This window comes from Thunnus thynnus, chromosome 1 (assembly GCF_963924715.1).
Source record: "Thunnus thynnus chromosome 1, fThuThy2.1, whole genome shotgun sequence".
Lineage (NCBI taxonomy): Eukaryota > Metazoa > Chordata > Actinopteri > Scombriformes > Scombridae > Thunnus > Thunnus thynnus.
The window spans coordinates 38,330,909-38,343,937 of NC_089517.1; the positions used below are offsets into that span (position 1 = coordinate 38,330,909).

The 13,029-nt window shown below is 41.2% G+C and overlaps 1 protein-coding gene across 2 annotated transcripts in view; it reads left to right on the forward strand.

Moving 5' to 3' along the window:
- Nucleotides 1–13,029, forward strand: part of efl1 (elongation factor like GTPase 1) — a 124,935-nt gene that overhangs the window by 15,157 nt on the left and 96,749 nt on the right. For both annotated transcript variants that reach the window (XM_067597565.1, XM_067597575.1), the window contains exon 12: nt 4,065–4,164. In XM_067597565.1, coding sequence (XP_067453666.1) covers nt 4,065–4,164 — 100 coding nt within the window. The remainder of the gene's footprint in view (nt 1–4,064; nt 4,165–13,029) is intronic.

Below are 13,029 nucleotides of genomic sequence, written 5' to 3' on the forward strand. Positions count from 1 at the left end.
CAGGAGCTTTGTCTGAGAAAATACATCATCAGAGTTGTTTTCAGAATATCTCAAACTCTGCTGTTTCGATTTTGACCATTCTATTAATCTGTCTCATGTGACATCATAGACACACACTAAAAATAGCAGAACCTGCCCTTTACATGATCTGTTAAAGATAAGCATTAGTGAATCCACTTTAAAATAAAAGAAAAAAGACATCTATATATCTTGAGATCTTTGTTCATAATCATCAAATTTCTGACTTTTCCTCCACCAAAAGTTTTTAAGGTGTGCCTCTTTCTAAACCGGAAGTGTTGAAAAGCAAACACAGCATGTAACTCTGTGGAGCAAATTCACTATCATGTAAACAAACTAACAAAAAAAGACTATGTTTACCTTCCCAAAATATCAGACTGCTCACAAATCATATTAATTCCATGCTGGCTGATACAGAATAATTACAATCAGTGAAACAATCAGAGTGTTGGTTAAAAATGAAGTTTTAACGGTACATTAGTAAATCACTAGCTTGAAACTACAACTTAAGAAGGACTTGACACACAAAAATGATGGATTTCCTACATTTATTGTAGATCTAATGCTACACTGATGCCTGTCAGTAGCCCTCAGTTTGTTCTTTCAGAGACTTTTCAGTCTTGATAAGAATAGAGTTGTAGGACACTGACTTGCAACATGAAAACAAGTTTTTTGACTTCACTGCAAAATCTCTCTGGCAGTATTTTAAAAAAGTGGTCACAGCAGTTTTCACAGGTACAGACAGCACAGAAATAGAAACCCATACTCTCTCCAGAAGGAAAGTTTGTTCTTCAAACTCTCACTGCCTTTGCATCACGCTGTCCTCCCATCCTTGATGTAGTCCCTCATCGTCTAATTAGAAAATGATCAAATCTCACCCGCCAACCGCTCTGATCTGTCCCGAGTCAAACATCAATGATTACACAGCACCAGAGTTCCAGGTCTTCACACAAGGAAGGGAACGGTTGATCTGTTGCTGTCGGACTCAGTATCACACATCGGCCACACAGTGCAGCCCTCTGGTTGTATTCTGCTTTTATGAAGACATTTACTGTACATTTCCTTCCAACTCATTTCCAAAATCTGACACTTACCCAGTTTACTGTTCCTGGTCAGCTAGCCAGCAAGGATAGACTGGGAAGCTCAGAGGTGTGTGTGTGTGTGTGTGTGTGTGGTGGATGTTTAGGGTAGTTGGCAGGCTTTCTTTCACATTCTTTCTCCACCCTTCGTCCAAGTGACATCAGCCATTTGACAGCACTTTTTGAGCTAACTACATTCAGGTCTGATGAGTTGAAGCCCCTGTATTATGTACATATTTGAAATAAAGGAGGCCTTGTGTTTATCCAATAAGGTTTATTTACTTATAAGTGTTTAATCCTTCTCAAAACAACATAAAGAAATATCAATTATAGTGTTACCCCGTAGGGACCCCTCCTCTTTAAGACATACACTGTGGTGCTCTCAGTTTTGTATTTCAGCGATGGGAAATGCTGCTAAATTGCTGAATAACCATGTGGTCATAGCACTATCTTTTAGCATAGATATAACACAGGCGCTCCACACATCCCCGACTAGGCTGAGTCATAGAGCTGCTCTGATAAGGGAGGAGGCCGGGGCAGGTTTCATGTAAGCTACCTAAAATAGTGACCTGCCAGAGGGATGGACTGTACATCAAGAGAGGAAAGTTTGGATGTTTTGTGAGAAGAGAAGCTAAAAGTTTTCACCTTACTGGAAAAAAAAACCCCACAGGCACACCAGATGGAAGACTGAATAAATGGTGACCGTGGCGGGCGTTCTGGTAGCCAAATGGGTGTGAGGCATACCATGTGACTGCATCGCCCCTGGTTTGATTCCAACTTGCATGCCATACCCCTTGTTTCCTGTCTATCTATACTGTCAACTATTAAAAAACAAAATAACTAGCAGACCTATTAAAATGAATCGGATATATGATATCATTTATCTGCAATATAGGTATTTCTGTTTTATCAAAACACACAAGTCTACAGCCATGCTGCTCTGTGAGGCTGTACTTAGCTAAATACTATCGTTAATCACGATCACCATCTTTGTTTAGCATGTTCACATACTAACATTTGCTAATTAGCACTAAACACAAAGTACAGCTGAGACAGATGGGAGTAGCATTACTTTTGCAGGTATCTGGTCATTAACCAAAGTATTGGACAGAGTAAAATTTTGACCTAATGATTGAACTAGTTGAATAAGTCATTAAAAGTCATCCTGAGGTGGACATTAATGTCTGTACCAAATTTCATGGCAACCCACCCAATAGTTGTTGAGACATTTTATTCACAACTGGCTCTAAAGGCTAAAAACATGTGACAAAACTTCTGAAATATGTGCAGAATATAAATACTGCATAGACAAATCCAGCAGCTGATTTATGTCTCACATTCTCAAGCATGGCTGCCATTAATGTGGCGGCAGAGCAGAACTGTAAACATTTACACTGAAAGTAAAAGCAGAGATGTTTGGGTTCATCAGTCAGCAGTCATTCCCTCCGACAGATGAAGGTAATCTGTGTAAATGTGGAAGTTATTCAGTCTCTAATTTCAAACACTTGTCTGTAATTAATTAGGGTGCAAGCTGTCTAAAAAAAACAACATGAATGTAGTGTATCTGTCTGACCTCAACAGTCTGGATGTGCAAGTGCTGTGTGGGGTAATTTAGTTAATACACCCAGGAGGAAAGACATGCTAGCTTATGAGTTAATTAATCAAAGTCTATGATTTCTGTCACTGTAATTGGAAGAAATGCATCATTTTATGAAACTTGAAAATGTAGTACCAAGCTATCAAGATAGCAGAATCCAGCAAGTCTTGCTGCTACGCGTTGGTCTGTTTGATTGCCTGTGCTCAAAGAATACATGTATTATTTCACTTTTGTCTGCACCACTTAAGGACTAATATTCAACAAGACTTCCTGGATTCTGCTTTTTCGTGTGTTTTCACCTGCCCCACTAAGGAGCACCTGTCGCATGAGCCATCAGAACCATGCAGCGCTTCCTCCTCCTGCTTTGATATGTCAAGCTATCAAGATACATGTGGGGTGGCGGCTCACCATCAGCCCTGTGTGGGCATATAGCTCAATCATGTAGCGATCCCTCGTCGGTCAGAAACACAAACATTTAATGGAGATTGTAAAATAAAGTAAAAGTGATTTCATGGAGCAGAGGCTCGTCACTTTTACCGTCCAATTTTTCCAAATGTTCAGTTGGAGTAGCTTATAACAGCAGCTGAAAAGACATCAAACTGTCTGATAAAACTGGACTAAATTTCATTGAAAGATTAAGTTTTGCAGAGTATTAATTTAAGTAAATTAAATTTTATTTAAATTTGATGACTATATGTTCAACATATAACTGGATCTCCTGAGCATATTTCTTGGCAAAAAGGTGAAACCCTTCACAAATATTACAGTGTTATATGTGGATTTACAAGTGAGGTGCCACTGCAGCGATGGCGACAAATATATTTAACCTCTGCAGCCCTGCTCCCTTCTGCATTTTTGAAAAGCCTTTAGTCATAAGCCAACCGCTTTTGTAAAAAAACATGATGCATCTTTGCTTGGACTACGTTCATGTAGATAATTTCAGAAAGGTTCCTCACATTTTTAAGCTTATTTTAAAATGTCTCAGGAGCATTTCTGTGTGGTGTTGTTGTATAGTTGTATATTGAGTGGCTTATCATGACACAATATAGGTCTAGTCTGCTCTGGAAGTACCGGGCATGAGCCCCACTGATTGTCAGAGTAACTCACACTGCTATTTATCCCCAGTGTGCAAAAGGGAAATGAAAATTATTGCCTACTGTCCATTTTAAATAAATCAGGAGGTGTGTGTGTTATGTGTCATCTAAAATAAGCACCATGTTTGGTTAAAGTATTTCATTGCATTTTGGGAGCAGCTGACAGTGTTTAGACATGACCTCGTTTTCAACAAAGACTTTGGCTTTCATCTGGCTCCTGAGCCAGGATGCCAGAAGTGTGTTTGACTCGTTTTCCTCCTCTTGGTTGTTTTCCAGCGTTCCTCCAGTGTTCAAGCAAGGAAAATGCTCCGGTCATCGTCTTTGTGTCCAAGATGTTTGCTGTGGACACCAAGGCTTTGCCTCAGAACAGACAGAGGTAAATCTGTGTTTGTGTGTTTGTGTGTGTGTGTGTGTGTGTGTGTCTACAGATTGTGTAGTCTGTAGATGGTGCTGCAGTCCCGTTCTTCCTTCCTTGCCCGTGGCCGTGGACGTGCCTATTATGTCTGCTTTGTTCTTGATCTGGACTGGAGGAAGGAGAAAAGTTGGCTCGCAGTTATTCCTGGAGTTACACAGTACTTGTAAATACATCGAACAGCACCATGACTAATTTTGTGTGCTAAAATTCTCTGAAAACACCAGTCACTGCTTTAACTGTAACACAGGACATTAATTTTGTGCGCCCAAAATACAAAAAAAGATATTTCCTAGTTTACCTCAAGTTGTATGTAGCCATACAGATAGCAGATAGGTTTTCAAAAAAACTTCTCTAAGATTTCTGCCTCTGCCCCAATACCTTGGATGTGAACAGAATTTTGTTTGTGGTGATCACATCATTGAAAAAAAATCAACAGCAACATCTCTCTCCAGAATGGTGTCCCCCACCACTCTGGACAATCCACAGAATGCAGTGTTCCAAGGGACAACTTCTTTGTCAGAAAGTAGTTCCAATGAAACTTTTGACAGGGAGGTGTGTGTGGATTATCCAGAGCAAAGGGCTGTACACATCAATGGAGTTTGACATATGTAACAACATCCAAACTCATTGTTTTCTGTGTAAGCTCACACACCGGCACTGCCTTAATGCACGTCACCTCTTCGGGATGCACCGCTGTCTGAATTCCCACGGCGTCAACTTTCCAGAAAAGCTGCATTTTCATCACCAGATCAACATCCTGAGTAACTGTGTCTTTTTTTTCTGTATGGTGGGTGTGCTATGGGAGTTAAATGAAGTGAGGCTACATAACATAACTGGTGTGAAGGGCTTCCACACGTTTGTTCTGCTGGTCTTTGCACTCTTGCATGCTCCCCTGCATACTAGACTACTCATTGAGCTTTCCTCTTTGACAAACATATTTTTGAATATGCTTGGTAGTTTTTGTCCCACTCAGTATGTATCTTGGTTAAAATTCTTTAGTAACTAAATTCAAGGGCTTCTTATGAAAATGTTTATGTATGTATGTGAAAAAAAATAGTATCAACTGTAGGGATGTCATTTTTGGTTAATTTTCCTTTTGATAGGCCGATACCCATTAACCAGTAATGAACCAGTTCATTTTTAAGAAAATTTTGAGATGTAGCTTTTGTTGGTGAGAGCTGTCCAGCAGTAGATGGTCAGAGCTAGCTTGTTTGCCCTGGTTAGTTTGACTTTTAGCTCATCCTTCTTCACATCAAAGTGTTTTTCAATGCATTTAGTCACAGTAGCTCTCGATGGTATAACCTACTCGGGCTCGAGGAACTAGCACTTTCAATCCCTCGCCCTCTACCACACTGCTTGGCAACATATCTGTCTCAATCATTCAGCACACCAACTGGATGATGGCCTTGGACCAGCTTGCATCACCCCTTGGCCTCAAAAATCCAGTATCTGCATGGCTTTGCTTTCCTGCGTGCTTGGTAGAATTGTCAATGGTGCAAACTACATTAGGAGAGCAATTGCAACTCCCTTAAGGATGAGAGCACAGCAGCGCAGCACTACATGTGCATTGGTGGTTGTGTACAGTGCACACACTGCCACAATAGGCCAAAATAGTTACAACAAAAACTGTTCCGTGTGTTTTGTAGATTATTCAAAATAATGGAAGACACTGGTACTTGTTGCTGATAAATATTTAAATGTATTTTTCAGTGCAGTGAACAAAAAAGAAATAAAACCTGAATTGTGAAGACAGAAATTTTAGTAAAGTAAAACCAAAATCTGCCTGGATAGATATCACTAGAGATAAGGGAAAAAAAAAAAAAGCCTCCGTAGCGTGTGGAAGAACCATACACAGCCACAACAGTCTGGCACCTCCTCCTCATGCTGGTCACCAGCCTGGTCACACACTGCTGGGGAGGAACGTTATGTTCAGCGATGAGTCCAGACGCGGAGAACGCTATGCTGATTACTGCACCAATAGAGTAACATCTTTTGGTGGCGTGATGGTGTGGGGCGGCATCTCCTTCACTGGAAAAACGAGGCTTGTCATCACTGGAGGCAATCTCAATGCAGAGAGATATCGAGTTGAGATTCTGCAACCAGTGGCAATCCCATATCTCCACAGTCTGGGACCGAACTCTATCCTCCAAGATGACAACGCTCACCCCCACAGAGCGGGGTTTATCAGGGACTACCTTCAGAATTTGGGAGTGGAGAGGATGGAATGGCCTGCCAGCAGTCCTGACATCAACCCCATTGAACACTTGTGGGATCAGCTTGGGCATGCTGTTCCTGCCAGAGTAACCAACACAAATTTCCTTACTTTTTGTGCTAAGTTTATATTTTGTAATTCGGTTGGCCATAAATGACATTATGCAGTTGATTTTTCATCATTACAAGAACAAGCATCCTTAAAAGGTTCCCTTCCTAGACCCGCATATTTAAAGGTGCAGTGTGTAGAAATTGGTGGCATCTAGCAGGACAGACTTGGCAGAAATGGAATATAATATTCATAAGCATGTTTTAATTAGTGTATAAATCACCTGGAAATAAGAATTGTTGTGTTTTCATGACCCTTTACATCTACATAGGGAGCAGGTCCCCTTCCTAGGAGGCCGCCATGTTTTTACAGCTCAGAACAGACAAACCAAACACTGGCTCTAGAGAGGGCCTTTCACGTTTTTCGCGGCCACCGTAGGTTCTCCTACACACTAGGCTTGCCGTGGTGGTTGATGTTACCAGTGTTACACAGTGTTGGGACATACACCGATTACATTATTTGCCCACCGCCCATACCGTAATTTTGCTTTTTTCTATAGAAACAAATCCATTTATTTAATTTTCGCATATCAGCACCCATGTTGATCAAATAAAAAAACTCCAGTTTGTAATGTATCAAGCGTGTTGTCAATACTTAGTTGGACAATGGACGCTACAATTATAATCTGACTGTCTGCTCCGGGACCATCTGCAGCAGCAGCAGAGTCGCAGCAAAAAGTGAGTGAGATGTCTGTTCTCCGTCCTGCTGTTGTAAACAAACGTAACGCTAGCTGTTAGCAAGCAGCTGCTCTCATGTCTCCCCGGGTCTTGGTGCTTGTTTTGGGCAGCAACTCTCCTGCTCTCTCCCTGTTCAGCCTGCTCTTGATGTGCCTCTCTCTAGATGGCAGTTCTGGTTCTAAGTGGTGGTCGTCCTCTGGCTCGTCCCCATCTGTCATCTGAGGTTGACCCGCTGGCAGCAGCCTGAAGCCCGCCGTCACTAACTCTTAAAGAAGGAGAAGATCTAAACTAAAAATCTAATGTTAAAGATCAAAGTGAGCACTCTATGGATGAGCATCATTGACGAATATCTTATTTTGTAAAATGCGCTTGGAAGGGGACAGAGAGGGGAGGGGTTATCAGTTGGTGGCAATCTGCAACCTCACAACTCGATGCCACTGAATCCTACATACTGGTCCCTTAACAGAGGTCTAATTAAACGTTAACATCAAATGGGGAAGGAATGAAATGTTTGAATCATGGAAGCACTAAGATCACAGTAGGAAATCTGAGTGCAGGAACTAGCGAGTTTGTCTATGGCATGCCTAGGCCTGACCTGTCTCTCACTATTGGATATTGTAATAGTAGGAAGTTTGCCATCTGTTCTCAGTAGTTGTATTTCTATTAGTGGTGCACCTTTGCCTCCAATTTCTTTTTCACTCTTGGCGGTTTTTTAGATCTTTGTTCCTGAGTGGGATACAGCTGTTTTCTGTTGTGAAGCAGTCCTTCCTGATCTGTGTGTCCTTCTCGGAGGTGAACTGAGGGTAAACCACCACCCCACGACTCCTCCACAGTCAGTGATAGATGGAGTTGGCCTGGCCTGGTCTGGCCTGTCTGTCTTGCTGTATGATCTGAGCACTCTCAAACATCACACAGCTCCCTTCTCCAGTGTCTGGCTCATTAATCTAAGCCTGCTGTCACACATTTTGTCTTCAAGCCCTTTATGAAGCTGGGAGACGAGCTCTGCAACTTCCTCCGACGAGATGAATAGCAAAGCTGTCCTCACACTTAAAAGAAGGAGGACATCTTACAGCAAAGAGTGAACTGCTGCCATTTCTCATTGGAAGCAGATGCTTACAGGAGACTGGGATTGATGTTGGGGAGCCGTTGCAGTGGTGATTTAATGGCCTGGCCTGTGGAACACGTGTGTGAGCTATTAATGGTACAGAGAGAGCTCATTGTCTTCTGTTCGCCTCATTTTGCACTGTAGAGTGATCTGCATTAACTAAATTGTGCTGAAGCTGTAAACTGCTCTATTGTAGTGTATTGAACTCCAATGACAACCATCATAGCTGTCCTCACCTAATAACTGTATGGGAATTACCAGTTTGACACAAGCTAGCTCAGTCTGCAACATAAGGGGTTCTGTGTAACACAAACTGTTTATTTTCATAGTTTTGATAATTATTTCTATCTGTTATGGGTATCATTTTACTTTAATCCCCCTACTTGACATATGTAGGCACTAACAGCATCAAACTCTTCTGGAAGAATAGTGTTCCATCTCTCCAGTAGAGTTCTGATGGCACGTGGTGGTCCAACACCTTACTAAGACACTTAATTTAACCAGATAAAAGTCTCATTGGGATTAAAAGCAATAAAATAAATGTTACATTGTGGTTGTATTAAGGGAACTGGATGCAGTGCTTCAAGATGTTGCTCAATTGGCACATATGTGAAAATGTTTTTCAGGCCTTTGTGTTTTTGGGCCCATAAAACATACACTGTATCCAGTTCTTTCCTGGATGAGGCGGCTAACTTCCTGCTGGCCCTCCGGCACACATGGAAAGCATGAAAATAATTTACTGATTCAGATGTTGAAGACTTTTTATTTGTCATTAACCCTTATTGTGATTATAGAAACAGGAACAGTGTTTCCCCTGACTTTGGGGTAGTGGTGACCTCGGTTGGGGGGGGGGGGTGTATTGAGTGAAACTCGGGAGAGACTCAGCAGCCACACATTTCTATGCTCCCTGGTTAGCGTTGTCAGGTTAGGCTAACCCGTCCTTGCTAACTTTGGGGCTAACTCCCTTCAGACTTTTCTTGGTCTTGTCTTGGTCTGTTAACTGAAACACTGTAGTCTGTACTGTACATTTACTTCCAGATTGACAACTTACTGTTAACCTTTTCCTCTGTTCTGATCACATTCACTGTCACTTTTCTGCCACTTGCTCTCTAACACTGGTTCAACCACTCACTCGCTATGCACACACATTACGCACTGCCCTATTCCTCAAAAGAGTTACATTACCAACAGTTTCCCAGGCAACAACACAGAAGTTGACTCGCGTTTCAGAACAGTGCTGCACAAAGAGGCTCCCAAATGCTATTGATTTCCGAATGAATGGATATTAGACATTGTTTTTGGTATTAAAAAAAAAAGATTTTTTTGGCCTGGCGGGGTTCTCGTTGGCCTGCCAGGCCTGTACTATTACAGGGAAAACACTGAGGAATTCATGACGTGTTTGTGACCAAGGGTGAATGTTTGGTTTTAGAAGTGTTGGGGTGTCACAGGTTGTTAATATTAATTAGGCTGCCAGTAAAAACTAAAAACCGTAGTGTATCTGCCCTCTCAGCCCACAAAACTGAGCTTGTGGCTCTAAGAACCTTTTGATTTTTATTCATTTTAGTTCCTTGCAAAAGTTGAAAGATAAACCTAAGTAGATTCAATCCATGAATTTGATACTGGATTTTTTTATAGTTTTTGGACAACAACGGAGCTCTATGACACAGAGGAATAAGATATATCAGGCTTTGCTACACACACACAATACATGTAAGTCGATCAGTTCATTTTTGGGGTTTATTTGTGATGAGAATTGATGGTAATAGGAAATGTATAAAATACCACCAGACTAATTCAACCTGAAAATGCTGATTTATGCTTTGAGCTTAGACATTGCAATGTTGTTTTATTCGCCAAATCTGGGGTTAGATTGTTCCCACAGATGATGCATTTTTTATGAAACAAAACAAACCTTGAACATGTGAACTCATGCAGAACTTCGGAGGTTGGAGTAAAAGCAGAGCTTACTTTTGTATCTTAGTGGTGTGCTGAAATCCAGAAATACACAACAAGTATATACCATATATGTTCTTAGCACCCCGCGCTTCCCTCTGTTTTCAGCTCCTTGATCTCCAGCATATCTATTGCACAGTAGAAAGATCCTTCTTCAGCCCTCTGGCTGGCATCATCTCTGCTCTTCTTCCTCCTCCTGTCACAGCACTGGGTCCTAATTGCAGACTCTGCAGATGCACTCCAAGGGAAACAGAGCAGCAAGCAGAGAAGAGGAGATATAGACAGGCTGTCAGAGATGGGTTAGAGGATGGAGAAGAGAAGATATACATATGTGAAAGGGAGAGGGATGAAAGGCATAGCATGAGAAGGAATAAAAGGTCATCTCAGACTGTCAGCCAGGAAGGAAAAAGCCTGTCCAAAATTTCAGCTAATGAGCTTGCAAGAGCTTCCATTCTCTGTTACCCACTAGCTGCAGTGGGCACACACACCGCTGACATTTCTGTGGCATCCCATGGCTCCAGCTGCCTACAGAAGAGTGGTTCATACACATACTTTATGGCACCATGGCCCGACATTCTACAGTTGATTGTGTGGTGTCTGTGTGACACCTTCAACCCAAGAAATGGAAGTAATCAGGGGAAGCTTGGTCTGTGAAATGGCCCATGATAAAGACCATTGCAATGTACAGTAGAGTGAAGGACATCAAGATGATGGATAACATGGAGAGGATACTGTGACTTTTTATAAATGTGAGAAAACAAAATCAGGACTGCCTCTCTATGGTTTGATCCACTCTAACTACAAAACCTGCAGCTACAAAAGTCACCCTGATAGTTTTGTCAGGACGATTGATTTATCCTTACCAAGGTGGTATAAATCCAGCATTTGATAACAAGGTGGATATTACTGTGTTTGCTGATGTCCTTGCATTTCCAGCCTTTTCAAAGATATTCTTCAGGTTGTTTCCTGGCTGATTCTGAACTTACTAGTCCAGCATGCCAGTGATCCACATTCAGAGAAAGGTTACATTATGTCTAAAGTTTAAGATTGCAACAAACATCATCTTTATTATTTACCAATCTGGAGATTTTTTTTTTTTTAAATAATTGGTTAGTCTATAACATTTCATCTGGACTTTGTGGAGTCTTGTCATTACAGTGAGGTTGCCAGGCAACCAGCAGAGACCCCAAGAAGTTGCTGTCTCAGCCAAGTAATGGTTCCACTTAACCTTCCATAAACACTCCATTGCTTTTACATTTCTGATTGTTGTTGTAGTGATTAGTGAGCTTTAGAGGTGCTCTTAGGTGGATTTTTGTTACCTTTTGGACAGAGCGAGACTAGCTGTTTCCCCCAGGCTTTACACTAAACTAACCATCTGCTGGCTGCAGCTTCATATTTAGCATACAGACATTAGATTGATATCACCTTCTCATCTAAATCTCTAGAAGAAAGTGTATTTCTCAAGAAGTCGAATTATTAAATTAAAGGATAAGACTGGCAATTTCCTGTATTTTTCTTATTGTTGATAAATCTCATGTGCAGAGCCAAACCAACAATGAACTGATCTTAAATGTACTGTGAGTATATCCAAAGTGGGATATATCTTATTCCTCCGTGCTGTAGTAGACCTCTGTTGTTGTCCAAAAACTATTAAAAACATGTCAGTAAGCCACACCACTGTATTGTGTGACATGTTCCATTGTCCCTGAAGGCAGCGGTTACTGTAGTTTGTTTAGAAGCAGCTCCAAACAGTAATAACATAGATAACATTTTTACTCTCAGCAGAGTTCTTAGTAAGGCAGATACCACAGAGCATGCGCAGGAACACAAGTCTGTTTACAGCTTCACTAGCTTATTGTGCTACATATCACAACCTCTCAACTTTGTGCTACACTGTAACTTTCTCAAAGACCTTCAAGTACAAAGTCAAGAGGTTGTGATATGTAGCACTTGTTAGTAGATCAGTTCATTGTCGGTTTGATTCTGCACATGAGATTTGTTAACATTAAGAAAAACATAGAAAATCGCCAACCTTATCCTTTAAGTCTGAAAAATTCTGCATATAAGGCAGGTTTCTACAGCTCAGATCATTTAATTATCAAATCTGTCCCGATATATAACCTTATGAAGGCAAAACTATCATATTGGTCAAACTAATTGTAATTAAAATGAATAGTTATCACATCCACATCAGTTCATAGTATTATTATGCATCATTATTCTCGTCACCTGTGTGGGGCAGAGATTATAAGGCATCCAGTTTAGCGGTGGTCCAGCTGAACTTGTGCCTGGTTAGTACCGTTATCAGGTCCAGTCCCGAGTGTAACTAGACCTGCTCTAAACCGTACCTAAGCTAGTCAGATGGTAAGTAACACAGCAGCTGCCCCAACTTTGTACCCTTTATTATTACCTATATCATGCATATTAAAGCAAGACAAACAAATCCTTAGCTCGGTTCTTGCTTCGTTCAGCAATTCAAATAAAACAAAATGGCAGGTTAGTCCCCCAAATCATACGACTGAGCAGCAGACTACTACAAGTCAGACAATCCACAGTGACATTTAGAAATCTTCAGTGGTGCTGAGTAATCCATAATTCACTAGCTCCTGTGCTTTCTCCACATGAAACACAATGAAGCACACGTGCACAGTTTGTCTTAAAACAACAGTCAGGTTCCTATATGAACACTGAAAGAAAAAAAGCTCTAAATGCATTTTTGCACAAAATGACTGTGTGGACACAGTTTGGATTTTGTCCCCCATCACTTTCAT